At 40.9% G+C, this 13,777-nt stretch overlaps 2 protein-coding genes across 2 annotated transcripts; both read right to left on the bottom strand.

The window, feature by feature from the left end:
* Positions 1-1,593: 1,593 nt before the first annotated feature.
* Positions 1,594-9,458, bottom strand: MYCBP (MYC binding protein). The gene is made up of 5 exons (XM_080802686.1): positions 9,346-9,458; positions 9,078-9,150; positions 5,613-5,661; positions 5,238-5,367; positions 1,594-3,849 (listed from the first exon to the last, which is right to left on the bottom strand). Exons 1-5 carry the CDS (start codon positions 9,358-9,360, stop codon positions 3,805-3,807), a joined length of 312 nt encoding a protein of 103 aa, XP_080658812.1. The 5' UTR covers positions 9,361-9,458; the 3' UTR covers positions 1,594-3,804.
* Positions 9,459-10,280: 822 nt separating this feature from the next.
* Positions 10,281-12,625, bottom strand: GJA9 (gap junction protein alpha 9). Its single transcript, XM_080802251.1, has one exon. It carries the CDS (start codon positions 12,233-12,235, stop codon positions 10,691-10,693), a length of 1,545 nt encoding a protein of 514 aa, XP_080658377.1. The 5' UTR covers positions 12,236-12,625; the 3' UTR covers positions 10,281-10,690.
* Positions 12,626-13,777: the final 1,152 nt, after the last annotated feature.

Below are 13,777 nucleotides of genomic sequence, written 5' to 3'. Positions count from 1 at the left end.
GTAAAAATGCTCGGGAGTTGGGAGGGTGAGAAAGTCTGTAAGGAAGTGGCGTCTGAGCAGGTCTAGATGGATGGATGTGGTTGGGATATGCAAGGATAGGGAGGAGGAGCCAGCCTGAGTGAAGGTAAAGCCTCAACCAAAGGCAGAGTCAGGGTATGATACAGTTTGATCTAGCATGTAGCAGGAAAGCAAATGCAGCCAAGCTAGAACAGCTTATCCTCCCTCTTCAGCAAATCAGACGGTGGTTACTACTACCACTTCAAAATCAAAAGGACTCAGTTTCCCCTTTTTCCCCACCCAGTCTACTTTGCATGTAACTTATCCTTCCCCGGCCCCATAGAACATTACATCTTCTGTGACCTTCAGCTTACAGACCAAAGGAATGAATAATGAAAGCAAACTAAAATGCTTTCACTAGATTGGTCTGAGAAAGCCAGAGGAATTTTCACTCTTGACAATCAGGCTTTAGAATTGGAAATTTGACGAAACAAGAGCCTCCTCTTAAAATGGAGGTGATGGCGGTGGCGCTGATTTTCCAAAGACTTTAACTTCTGGATTATGAAAGGAAAGCATGTTCTTGCCAGGTCTGGGACTTAGTTACATCTGAATATATACGTTGAAGGTAGGACACATCCTCAGAGGTCATCTAGTCCAATTTCTCTCCTAAACAGAGTCCACTCTATAGCACCCCAGCGGATAGATAATGCAGCGTACACTTCAGTGTTCCAAGGGAAGAGAGCTCACTATTTCAAAAGGCAGGCACATCCACTGAGGTAACTTTGTTTGTAAGTCTTCTATTTAGACTAAAAACCACACTCACTGGAGCTTAAAATGGAACAATACAGGAGTAGTCTTCATTTTTTTCATGACAGCCCTTCAAATATTAGGTTGCAGTCTTCATTACCCACTAAGCCTTCTCTGTTCACATTAAACATACTCCGTTCCTTTGACCATCCCTTCTATGCTGATGTACAGTGGACCTTTCTGTGATGATGGAAATGTTCTACAATCATACTGTTCAGTATAGTAGCCACTGTGGATTGAGCATTTGAAATGTTGCTACTGTGACTGAGGAACTGAATTTTTTAAATTGTAGTTCAGATGTGGCTAGTGGCTACCATATTGGACAGCCACAACCTTGTATTTTTAAATGCATTCTTCCTGTTGATCATTTACTTTTTTACATGCATTTGAGCTTGTCAACATCCACCAAATGTCTGGCGCCTACAATTCAATACTAACCAATACAGCCTTAGGGATGACTGTTTGCACCTGGACAATATTTCTATTAATGCTTTGCAGATGGAATTTTTTTTTTTTAATATCCAGAGTATATGTGGTTCACAGAGATAATCACTGGAACTAGTATTTTGTCAGCAATTCTAGTGCCTAAACTTGTACCACTGCATTTTTTAACCTAAACATAAGACTTGACATTTCAGCTTTTTGGCTTAGGCCCAGAAGTTGGGGTACTCCAAGTTTATCATTTTCAAACTTGTTTCAATATAATTTACCAACCAGCCAACTTTGTGTCATTTACAGATTTGGCATTACACCATGTGACCCATACGTAGTCCTTTACAATTTACAAGGTACTTTTCATCTGTTATATTTAATTTGATCCTTACAACAACCCTGTGAGGTAGGTAAGATATGAAATCTACATTTTATAGATAACACAGCTGAATGAAGCGTAGCAGGATCTGAATGGATGACGTCCTTTTTCTACTCCATTGAGCATCTTCTTGTACATTCTCTTCATCCTTATCCTTGATAGAAATGATGAAGAGGACTTCCAGAGGCCAGGCTGACTCTGAATCCTTAAATAGCACTGACTGATACAACAGTTTAAACAGGTCAGTTTCCTCTTAAAAATGTGGTTATCCAACCCACTGGTTGCCATTCTGTCCAAAAGGATGGTACAGGAGACAGTAACCTGACTTATGTAAACACTAATACTAGTGCCATAGTAGAGAAGCAAATGAGGGTCGGCTGCCAGAAGAAAAATTCTGTCTGTATTCCCCAAAAGGACTGTCATACCAACTGCTTAAAGAAGCCAAGTCTCCCTCTCTTTGACAATCCCCATGGGGCCATGTTTTATTGTTCTTATGGTTCTTAGCACTTCCTATCCCACATTGTAATTGCTGATGTACATGTCTTATAACTAACTTCAAGTCATTCATCTCTATAACACCCAGCACTCAGCATACTGCTGAGCATGTAGGAGGCACTCAAATTGGTAAAAGATAAACCGATTCAAGTGAATGTTCTTCCAACAGTATCTGGCCCCCCGCCAAAAACAAACTTGTGACTAGAAGAGACACAGACCATTGCCACATTCTTGCCAACATGACTGATTAAAATGCCCTTACAGTTAGCTCGGTCACAATTTCCAGCAAGTGCTGAGGCTTTTGCTAGTTAAATCAGCTTTCATTGATGCGTTCTGTTTTCTACGTGTGTTTTGACCAAAGAGTAAAAACAGGTTCTCTAACAATAGGGTTAGAATACATGAAACAGGATGACTCTTAATAATGTCAAGTCAGTCAGTAAGGAATATAAGTGACCAATAAAATGAAACATCTGACTTTAGGTCTTCCAAAAGAAAAGGAAAAGGACTAACAAACAAGAATATAGTGCTTTACCATTTACAGATCTTTCACATACATTCCATTTGACCCTCACAACAACCCTGTGAGGTAGGCAGCACTGATATTATTCTTCTCGTTTAACAGATGAGGAAAGTGAATCTCAGAGCAGTTAACTGAAGTGCCCAAGGTTCTACAGTTAGTAGATAATTTGTATTAATATCAGTCTTTGGCCTAAAAATTCAGCACCCAACCTCGCCTTATACTTGCTGTACCTACTTCACAGGGATAATGAAGATAAAATGAATTCAAGGCTAGAAAAATACTTTGAGGGAAAAAGCACTATATAATTATACCCGCAAACTATAATTTTCCACAATATATGGCTCATTCCCCTTCTCATCCCAGCTTGTGCATGAACCCAGAATTTTATATTGCCTCAGTTCTGTGCTCAGCTGAGCAACTAAGTAAGGCAGGGAAACAGTGTGATCCTGTTTGAAGTTATATAAATTACAATCAGGGTAACTGCTAGTATAGCAAATTGAAAAACAACACAGGCCAATGTGCAGCTAGGACCCACTGAAGCACAGAGCAAAGCAAGGCAACATCATCAGATAGGGCATGATTGCATAGAAGGAAACGTGGTGTCAGAGTTCCAACTGGCACACACACAGTCATCTAAGGCAAAGTGGTGGCAAAGAAGAGTTATTTGTTCCACATTATATAAACACGAGCAGAAGATTCATGGGAACCCATGCAAAAGCATCTTCTGTCACACTGATCTCTCCAGCTGCCTTCAGAGGATATAAACAACAGTGTCATCTTCATTTTAACGAATGACTGTAGCTGTGCTCATATCCTGCACTGAACCAAGGAACAGCTCCATGCTGAACTTCCTTGGCTAAAATACAACCAGTACCATCATTCCTAATCAGACTATAAACAGAATGTCTTTTAAGGTAATGAATTAGATGGCTGTGTTTAGATTTTTTTTTCAGGATTCACTTTGGATTCTCCTGCTTTTAAGACCCAAAGAAAGTTATATTGAGTTTTTATTGGTGATTCTAAGTATATGTGTTTATAACAGTTAAAGTGTGATAGGTGAATTCAACATATTAAAAGAGTTCTAGAGCATCTGTTCAGAAAAGGTTATATACTATACAAACTATTCAAGTCATACAAAACCATTTTTTCAGTGTCTTTTCAACTGAGAAGGATCCTATTCAGCACGCTTCTCCTCCTGAGGTGGTTCATACTGAGCAAGCTATAGGGCAAAGACAGAGGAGTTTAGGTGAATTTTATTCTAAATTGGGTAAAAAAAAATTAATAGTAACAAAATGAGTAGTTAACTATTCAGTTACTCAATCAGGAACTTTATATGAATATCCTATCCATTTTTAAACCATTTAAGATTGATACAATTTAAGATTTAATACAATCAAATGTAATGAAAACTCTTTTCATATAAGCCTTTAAAATGACTGTGAAACCAGTGCTGAATTTCAATTCATGACTGCACTGCTCAAATACATAATAATGCAATAATCTGTCTCTTTCTTCCCAAAGATGCTATGGCTTCTGGTAAAGAACTTAACTCTTTCTCTTTAACAAAAGTTTATTGAACTTTCTCTTAAAAAGCAAGAAAAAAGAATAATATAACATATATTAATCTAGCCAGTCAGTGAAGAGGAGCTCATGTCTTTGACTTAAAAGGTGCCAAAGAGTTAACTGATATTTGTATTGTGGAATCTTGGATTATTTAAGGGGCTGTATTTTCTGTTATGCTAAGCTGTGGTTCCTGGCAAAAACACTAGGCTAAGATTTAGGTTATTCCAATTAGTTGAGAGATTTGAGAAGATAATTAGACTTCGCTGTGCTTTAGTTTCCTACCTATAAATCGGTCTGTGTACCTGTTTCGCTTATCTCGCAAGGTCGTTGAGCAGATAAGTCACATTATAAGAAATGCCTAGAGTAATGTAAAATGCGTTATGTGATTCAGAATGTGGAAAAACCTCAGACTTAGAGTTGACTAATTTGAAGTTTATGAAAAGTCTCACAGGAGTTTCAACAGAGAAAAAACTTGAGCACAGACAAAATTAAGTGCAAACAAATTTATAGAGATAAACACATTACAGCGCCAGCACATACAACTGTGCAGATTACACCCTGTACAACTCTGAGAGGTGCCATTCGCAAAGCATTGACCTTACAATGACCTACTTAAGTAAGTGCTTAGGACTCTCAGAACTCTCCATTTACTCATAAGCAGCATTAACCAATGTTCTCATCCTTTTTTTTTTTTTTAAAGTAGGCGCCATGCTCTGCGTGGAGCCCAATGCAGAGCTTGAACTTGAGACCCTAACATCCCAAGACCTAGGCTGGGCTCAGGAGTTGGCGGCTTAACCAACTGAGCCACCCAGGCGCCCCCTCCCATCTTTTTCTTGATGCAGGTTCCCAAGAAGCTCTTCTTGACCACACATTGCTTGTCCTATTTACAATTTGTGGTTTTCTAGATAGAGCATCAGTTCAGCCTTGCAGTTAATCAAGATTATTTATCCTCCTCCCTCCCCTACTATCCATTTTAGTGAGGTTTTGATCTTTTAATCATTAAGGGTGAAATTATTTTTAAATGAATTCTTTTAAAACATTTACCTTTGTTTTCAGTTTTTTATTTTCTTCTACAATAGCTTCATATTTCTCTTTCATTTCTGCCAGTTCTAGGCGAAGCAGCTCTATTTCTGGATTTTCTGGAGTAGCAGCTCCTAAGTGATGCTTTAAAAAACTAATACCAAAGTTAAGAATTTACTTGAGCTGAATGAAACTAATGAAATAGCTCAGAGCAGTATCAATATCTCTGATCATGGTCACCCCACCTTACCACCAACATTTACCCAGAGATCATCATCGCAAAACATAAAGGAAAGTAACTTTTTCAATCATGAAAAATATTTTAAATATTTATCTATGTGAAAAAATAAGAGTTCCAAAAATAAGTCCTTTTTCTGACTTGAAAGATGAAAAGGATACTCCAAAGCACTATTAGGTTTCTCTGGTTCTTCATATAAGGCTACCAATACTGCAAATCAAAAAGCAGAAAAAAGCAACAATTAAAGTCTTAAATTTGAATGCCTGAAATTATATAGCCCAGTGAATGTTAAATGCCTGTTATATGCCAAGCACATTGCTAGGACTGCCATACCATGGTAAACAAGGCAACTAAGGTCCCTGCTCTCAACAACTTTACAGTCTAGTGCAAAAGCAAAGAACTAGACCAAAAAAAAAAAAAAAAATGCTTCAAGTGGCAATACAGGATGATGGATTATGGGAGCACTTTGGAAGAACACCTAACTCAGCCTAACGCACCAGGGAAGGCTCCCTAACAAAGGGAAATAAGACCTGAGACTTGGCTATGAGGGTTTCAGATAAAATGGGAAGGTGAGGGGGTGGGGAGGGCAAGAGAACAACACATTGAGGAACCGAAAATTCAAGTATGGCTAGATGGAGCCGTGAACAATGTGGCAGGAAAGGAAGCTGGCAAGGTGGTCAGGACGCAGACCAGGGAGGATCCTGCAAGTTCAGTTGGACTTTGATCCTTAGAACAGGCATATAATTAAACAGTTTTAAGCAGGAGAGTGACAGGATCGCTCTTCACTACTGTGTGGAAGATCCTGAATGGGACAAGGATGAAGGCAGGAAGAGCAGTTAAGAGGCAGGTGTGGCAATCCAGCTGAAAAAGATAGCAGCCTGCACTAGAGTGAGGGGGAGTGAAAATATAGTAGATAAATTTGAGAAAAATTTTGGAGAGAATCAACAGCTATGGTAATTACTGAAAGAAGCTTTGAATTCAGAATGTGCTTCAAGAATAGTTTCATATACAACATGCTAAATAACCACCAACCAAAGACTTTACCAGTTATCCGCATGCTCAAATCAACATTAAAATAGATGTTTGAGTTTGTATCCAAAAGCTTATGTCAGCACTACCTTGCTCATCTTCTACTGAACAAATTCCTCCTGGGATTGACTACTCAGATAAAAATCTCTAGACCAGTGGTTAAATTTTTTGTGCATGGAACCCTTTGAAAAGTGACAAAAGCCCAAAAATGTAACTACACACAAATTATGTCCAGCTCTAGACTCCAAGTTAAGAACTGTTGTAAAACAACTTATTACACGCTTCCTTTTTTTAGTCTTAATAAATCATCAAAATATAGACAGTATGAAAAAAATCAAATGGCGATGACTTTTTAACACCCTGCACTGAGTTCTGATAGTTACTCTTCTAAGTATACATACAGCCCTATTTTTTGAGAAATTGGTAGGTTTACATCACCACCACCCTCTCTCTTCAAGATGTTTTTCTTTAAATAACACACTCAAACCTGTTTCTTCTTCCATTAATTTCCACTGATCTCTGCCAACTAACGTTATAAGACATGAATACTCTTACCCTTTCCTACCTCTTCTTCCCCACCCCATTTCTTTCAGCTTCTAAATTTCTGTCTGTGGTACTATGGGGTTGATAATTACAGAACATAATGTAAATGTCAAGTTTCCTGTGCTTTTCTATAGATGAAATATACTTCCTTTTAATCAGATAAGAACTCAATAGCTGGTGTTTCCCTTTTTGTCTTAGCAGGAGGGATTTTTAGAGGTTGATGTACTCAAAATAACTCAAATGCTTCTTTTTCCATATGACTTATCTTTATCTTTAGCCATCCTTTAGTGTGTTAATGTTCGAAGCAGTTTCAGATCCTCTTGGAAATATGCTGTATTAAAATTAAATTAAATATGTGTAAAGTACCCGTGTTTGAAACTGAAAATCAAATTTTAAATAGGTCACATCAATAGAGACATTAGGTTAAGTTCTCTGATATTATTTAGGAGACTGGAAATCTACAGAGATTGAGAAGTTAGATGCCAGTAGATGTAAGCAAGGGAAAAGAAGCCTTCAGCGGTTTCCAATCTCGCAAGGGAAGATCCACGTATGGCCACAAGGCTGTTACTTCCCACCAAGGTCATTTATCTGTCTTTTAACATTCTGTCTTTTACTCTGTCCAGCCACTCTGGCCTCCTTGCTTTCCTGGAATGCTTGACATCACATTTCATCCAGATCTCTGCTCAAATGTTACTTCTTGAGACCTTCCCCCATCACACCTTATAAATGGCACACCCGTTGCTCTTTATCTCCTTTGCTGTGTTTTTATTCATATAATTTCCCACTGGCTGGCACTATGTATTATCTGTCTCCTCCAAATAGAATATAAAGTCATTTAGAGCAGGGGCTTCCCCCCCCCCCACCCCACTGCTGTATCCCCAGTGCCTGGAACAGAGACCTGAATAAAATGATGAAAGTTAATTAACTTATGGAGTTTTTTTTAAAGGGGAGGGGTCAATGAAATTCCAAGCTTCTGTGACACTTCAGGAGAGGACAGAGCACAGCACTTTCATAGAATACTCCTATCATGTTTGCTGAAATTTAATTGCAAGAGATAAGGAAACTGGTACCTGAACCTAAGGTTGGTAGCAATTCAGAATTCTCAGCCCATACATGGGAATTAAAAGTCCTGCTTTCTGCTAAGACCCAGAGTTAATCTCCCAGAATTTTCTCCTAATCTTTGCTTCCAGCCAAAGAGCAGTTACCAAATTAATTCCCAGACACTTCTCATGTGGAGCCAGTCATCATCCCTGACAGCTCTTCTGTTCTATACCCTTGAAAGTCCTAGCCAATGAGCTGAATGATACATAGCAGGCATTCACATTATTGCTGAGCTAATGAAGTAAGCAGTACCCCAGCTCTCTCTTGGAACTCTCCAGTTTGAAGTTCCTTATTCATCTTAGGTCTTGAATCCCCTTGGAGAAAGAGATACAGTGTAGCAGCTTCCATCTTAAAAAGTGTAAACAATATAACCATTTTCATGTGCCCTCAAGTTCTTTAAACTGTAATTCTACTTACGAAATCTGCACAGAGCAGGAATTGGTGTAGCCTACGAAATGGGGGTTGAAAAACCGCAGCCAAACTGACTATGAATCGCCTACTTTGAGGATTGAGTTCACTTAGTTATTTTATAAGCAACTTTGAAATCAGGTAATTTTCCCACTGGCCCTTTGTTCGAGGGGAAAATGCTTCTTTACATAATTTTGACTCCGCAAAAACTGTAAGGAGAGAGGAATTGGGATCTCAAGGTCTTTAGCAAACGTGCTCGCTGCGACCGCTCGAGGCAAAGCAACGGAAGTTGGAGGGACTTTGCAACAGCTGCAAGAGTTTCACTCCCCGCCCGGAGAGCGGTAGTGTGAGCGAGACTACCCCAACTCCGGCGCCGTCCGACAGCCAGACGTGCGCCAGTGCCTGCTGAACCCCAAGGCCCACCTAGCTGGACCTCAGACAGATCCCACCTGTTCCCCTTCCTTCCCTACGCCTTGGCCCGTCGGGGGCTCAGAGCCAAGGAGCACAGCGTGGACACGAATAACCCTCTCCTAGCCCATGCTCACCCTTGGTCAGCGTGTCCAGCACCCCCGACTTCTCCAAGTACCTCCGGAACTGCTCGCGCTTCGAGTCGGCGGCCTGAGGAGACACGGCGGGTCAGTGGCCAAAGCCCAGGGGCCGGAGCAGGAAGAAGGCGCTGGGAGTCCGGCAACCCCGCCTCCGCCTCGCTACCTCAGGCCCCCAAAACCTGCGCCCGCGCCCCCACTCCCACCCTCAGCCGACCAGCGGCTGGCTACCGCCCGCACGCCCCCAGCCACGCCGCGCCCCCCTCACTTTGTAATGGGCCATAGTGACAGCGGCAGCGGCGTAGCTGGCGCCCGAGACCGTGGCTGGCGGGCTCTAAGCCGCACTGCTCATGCGCGGAAGGGCGCGCGCGCCTGCGTACTTGCTAACCACGGTCCGAGATCGCAGGGGTGTGGCCTGTTTTCATGACGACCAGGACGCTGTGAGTGCCCCATAGTGGGCTAAGCCGAGGGAGGCTGCGTACGCCCGCCTCTCTGCTCCCGGAGCAGCACCTCTCCTTCCTCTTCCGGTCCTTGCCGCGATTCGGTTGCTTAGCGAGAGGCGAGGTTTTGGTAACTCCGGACTGGTGTCCAGGTGGGGCCAAAGATGGGCGTGGCGGTCGGGGGCGGGGCTTGCGGAGGCCGGTAGCGCTGGGACTGGAGCCGGGTGGGATCTTCGGACACCCGTCTGTGGGATCTTCGGACACCCGTCTGGAGCAGAGCTGTCTCAACTGGAACCTCATTAGGTGTGGCAACCTATACATGCTGGTTTCTTGGCTCTCATCCTGAAAAGGTGCGCACGACCGACGCCGGGCAACCCTTGGGTGTGCAATGTCTGGAAAGGAGTGCTTGGACTCGTGTGTTTCAGGTCCCGCTCTTACTTTTGGAGTTTGTTTTGTGGCGGGCTTGATAAGGGCCTCTGGAGGATGAGCGGTAACGTACTAAGCTTTTGAGCGCTTAATGTGTGGCAGGCACTGTACTAAACACGTTTCTTATTTTAATTCTCATGCTATCCTTGTAAGGTGGGCAGTGTTAGTAAAGTGGCGAAGTTAGAGGACCAAGGAGTGTAGAGCTACGACTCCAGTCTGGGTACTAAATCAAGATGCTATAAAGCCATCAATCTTTTTAAAATTTTATTTACTAGATAGCGACATTATCACTATACTCAGGAGACATCAGGTTGCAGTCAATAAAGAAACTAAATTAAGTCCCAGGGACAAACAATTGAACCATTGTCCAGAAATAAAAGATTAGCAAGTAGAAAGGAGAATTATGTAGGACAAGGACAGTCTCCTAAAGCTGTACTCCCTTCAAGGAAAAACCTGTTTCCAAACCATTAAGCCTCGATTCTGAACATGTGACTTTCCCAGAATCAGTTTTCATGGATTTTAAAGGAAGCCTCTGAAAAAGTAATCCTGATTTGGTAACTATGTCTTTGAGTTTAAAACTGTGCCTTCACCATTCAGAATTAATCTTTTTTCTTTTTGAAATGGGTTTGCAGTTGTGTGCCTTAACACTGGGTCTTTAGGGCTGCCCTTGTCTTGCCTGTGCTCCACCACCACTAGGGTACTTCTGTGATAGCTTAATATGCAGAATGTCTAGAAGCCAACAGCTGTTCAGATCTGAAGGTCTGTGGGAGCCCGCCTACCAATGAGGTTGTTTGTCAGCAACCCCAAATGATTTGGAGGAGAAGCAGTAGGATTATTGCAGCTTCTGACCAAATCAGATTCAAAGGACAACTGTCCCAAAGAAGCAGGAGTATCTGGAATGTCAAGTGACTGGCAGTCTCCCTGGGAAGGAGGAAGGGTGCTAATTGTGCCCTCTCTGAACTGGCCCTTCAGGTTTCCTTTAGGAGGTGACACCTGATTTTCATCTTCCTTAGAGGGACCCCATGTAGCACTAAGCCACAACTGTTCCCAGGCACGGTTAGCAGGTAGAGGGAAAGCTGTTTGGGATGACTGCCCCATGTGGTTGTCCAGATCTATAGCAACACCTGGAATAGAACAGTGACCTCTAGAGCAGTGGTTCCTTTTGCTGTCTTTGCCATCAATTTCTCTCTTTTCCCTTAATGGGTTACCCAATTCTTTTCTAAATATTTTATGAGTGTCTTCATTATTACATGAGCTGATGTGTTGAAGATGACTACGGGTAGCGCTAAGTGTGTGCATCTCATCAGAAAGTACAGTTTCTTGTTTATCCAAAACACATTTCTCATCATTTCCGCTGTGATTGTCAGGATCCACCTGAAATGCAGGTGAATTTAAACTAGGGCACACTGCTGTGTGTTTTTGCTTTTCCATTAACAGGTAATAATCAGGTGCAGAAGAGAGTCTCTTCAGTGAATTTGCAGATGTGCTCTGATACTTGGCAAGATTTTGTTTTGACTTGTTCGCAAAGAATTCATTATGCTCATACTTCCATTTATATTGTCCCCAAAGCCCTCTTTTAATCTTTTTAAAACCTAGGTGGAAAATTTCTAGAACATTTAAGAGAAGCGAAACAGTGGCTATGGATTGCATAAATAGTAGGAATATTGTCTTTTCTGTTGGTCTTGAGACAAAACAATCAATTATATTTGGACACGGGTGGCCATGGCATTTAAATAAAGGCTCTAAATGAAATCCATATAAAAGATACTGTCCAATCATGAACCCAACCTCAACCACGGAGCGAGTGAAAATGTGTACCACGTAAGTGCAAAGCAGTGTTCCTCTGAGTGGAGCTTTATTTAGTTTCCTTTGTTCCAGCTGACAAAGTTCTTGCTCCAGTCTCCTTCGGTCCCCAGGCATTTCAAACTCCACCCCCTCCAGTGCTCCTCTCAGTTGAGCTTTCTTGCTCTGCCTCTCTTTCTCCAGAACCCTCAGTCGGTATAAAGCATGGCCCATGTAGACCAGGGATGGTGAAGACACAAATATCACTTGCAAAACCCAGTATCTAACAAGGGAGATAGGAAAGGCCTGGTCATAGCACACATTTCTGCAGCCGGGTTGTTCTGTATTACAGATAAAGCCAGACTGCTCATCATTCCAGACATCCTCAGCTGCTACACCCAGAACAAGCATTCGAAATATGAACAGGATAGTGAGCCAGATCTTTCCAATTATGGTGGAGTGGATGTGAACTTCCTCCAGGATGCCTCCAAGGAAATTCCAGTTCCCCATGTTTATTTAGTCAGCCATCTTCACTCTGAACCCCATCAAATAGGAGACAGATAAATTCTTCCATTCTGAAGGACATGCTATTTCCTAAAGCAAACCTATGGCGAAAACATGAACAAAGCATCACTCTCTTCGTGTGTGGGTTACTTTCCTCTTTCCCTAGAAAACTGTGATAATCTTACCAAGAATTTTTTAAGCTATCAGGAATTTAAAATCACTTATGTTTAGACATCATAATGCTATGAAGAAAAAAAAAGATAGCTGGAGGAGGGGTTGTATATATTCTCTATGAAGAATAGAACTGTAGATGGGGTGCTTGGCTGGCTCAGTCAGAAGAGCATGTGACTCTTGAACTAGGGGTTGTGAGTTCGAGCCCCATGTTGGGTGTAGAGATGACTTAAAATAAGTAAATAAAAATTAAAAAAAAAAAAAACTCTAGGATTCCCTATAAGAAAAGAGTCTTGTTATTGTTAGTTGAAGTTTATTACTGTTTTACTTTGTTTAACTGAGAACTTTTGGGGAGGTTCCTAAAACTACTGACATGATCTTACAAACCTCTCTATTAAGATTATATAAAAATTATAACCAAAGTCAGTGATTTTAAAATCTCATTTATACACAAAGAAAAATGAATGTGTTTCATTTGATAATTCAGTAGGATGTAGAACTTAATGAAAATCAGAGGAAACAGATCTGGCTCTTGCTATCAGAATTTAGATTTGTTTTTTAATCCATGTTTAAATATCTAAATTCTCTTGGCTTTCTGACAGTTGTTGAGCACTTTCAGAAATCAGAAATTTCAGTAAAATTTATGAATATTCATAAAATTCTTAATTAGCTATGAAAAATTGTATACATTTTTATCATCTTAAAATGAACTCCAGTTAACCGAGTAAAACTTAAATTAAAACAGAACTTCAAGATAAATACAAATAAAAAAAGAACTCCAGAAATTCTCAACTATTTTTGTCCTAGCAGAATGTTTTTAGATAGTTCTTGAAATAAACAGATGTCTGTGGTGGTGGTGGTATTACAGATATTTTCATTGTAACAATATTTGACCTACTTAGGACACATAGCTTGCTTTTATGGAAGGAACAGTGTAATAACAGAGCAAGTTATACTTTAGATGCTTGGATTATCAAGCAGTACATTCCATATTAAGGTAGAGATTCTAGTGTATCTAAGAGGAAATATATTCTACAGGAAAGATAAAAAGGTGTTTTCATAACTTTCATTTAAAATATCAATGTATGTTCTATATCCCTTATATAAAGGGAAATGTTACACAGTTAAATACAATACTGGGATACTATAGCTCAACGATATGTTCATCACAAAAACCTTATGAGGTAGGAATATTGTTTCCCCAGTTTACAGATGAGGAGACTGAGGCACACCTAAATTATCCAAGGTTGGGGCAGCTGAGTGGCTCAGTTGGCTAAACATCCAACTCTCAATATTGGCTCAGGTCACGATCTCAGGGTTGTGGGTTCAAGACTCACATCCAGCTCTGCACTGAGCACAGCATCTGCCTGGGACTCT

Source organism: Martes martes, assembly GCF_963455335.1.
Source record: "Martes martes genome assembly, chromosome: 4".
NCBI classification, from domain to species: domain Eukaryota; kingdom Metazoa; phylum Chordata; class Mammalia; order Carnivora; family Mustelidae; genus Martes; species Martes martes.
Note: the sequence above shows the minus strand (reverse complement) of the source record. Positions and strands in the feature narration are given on the sequence as shown.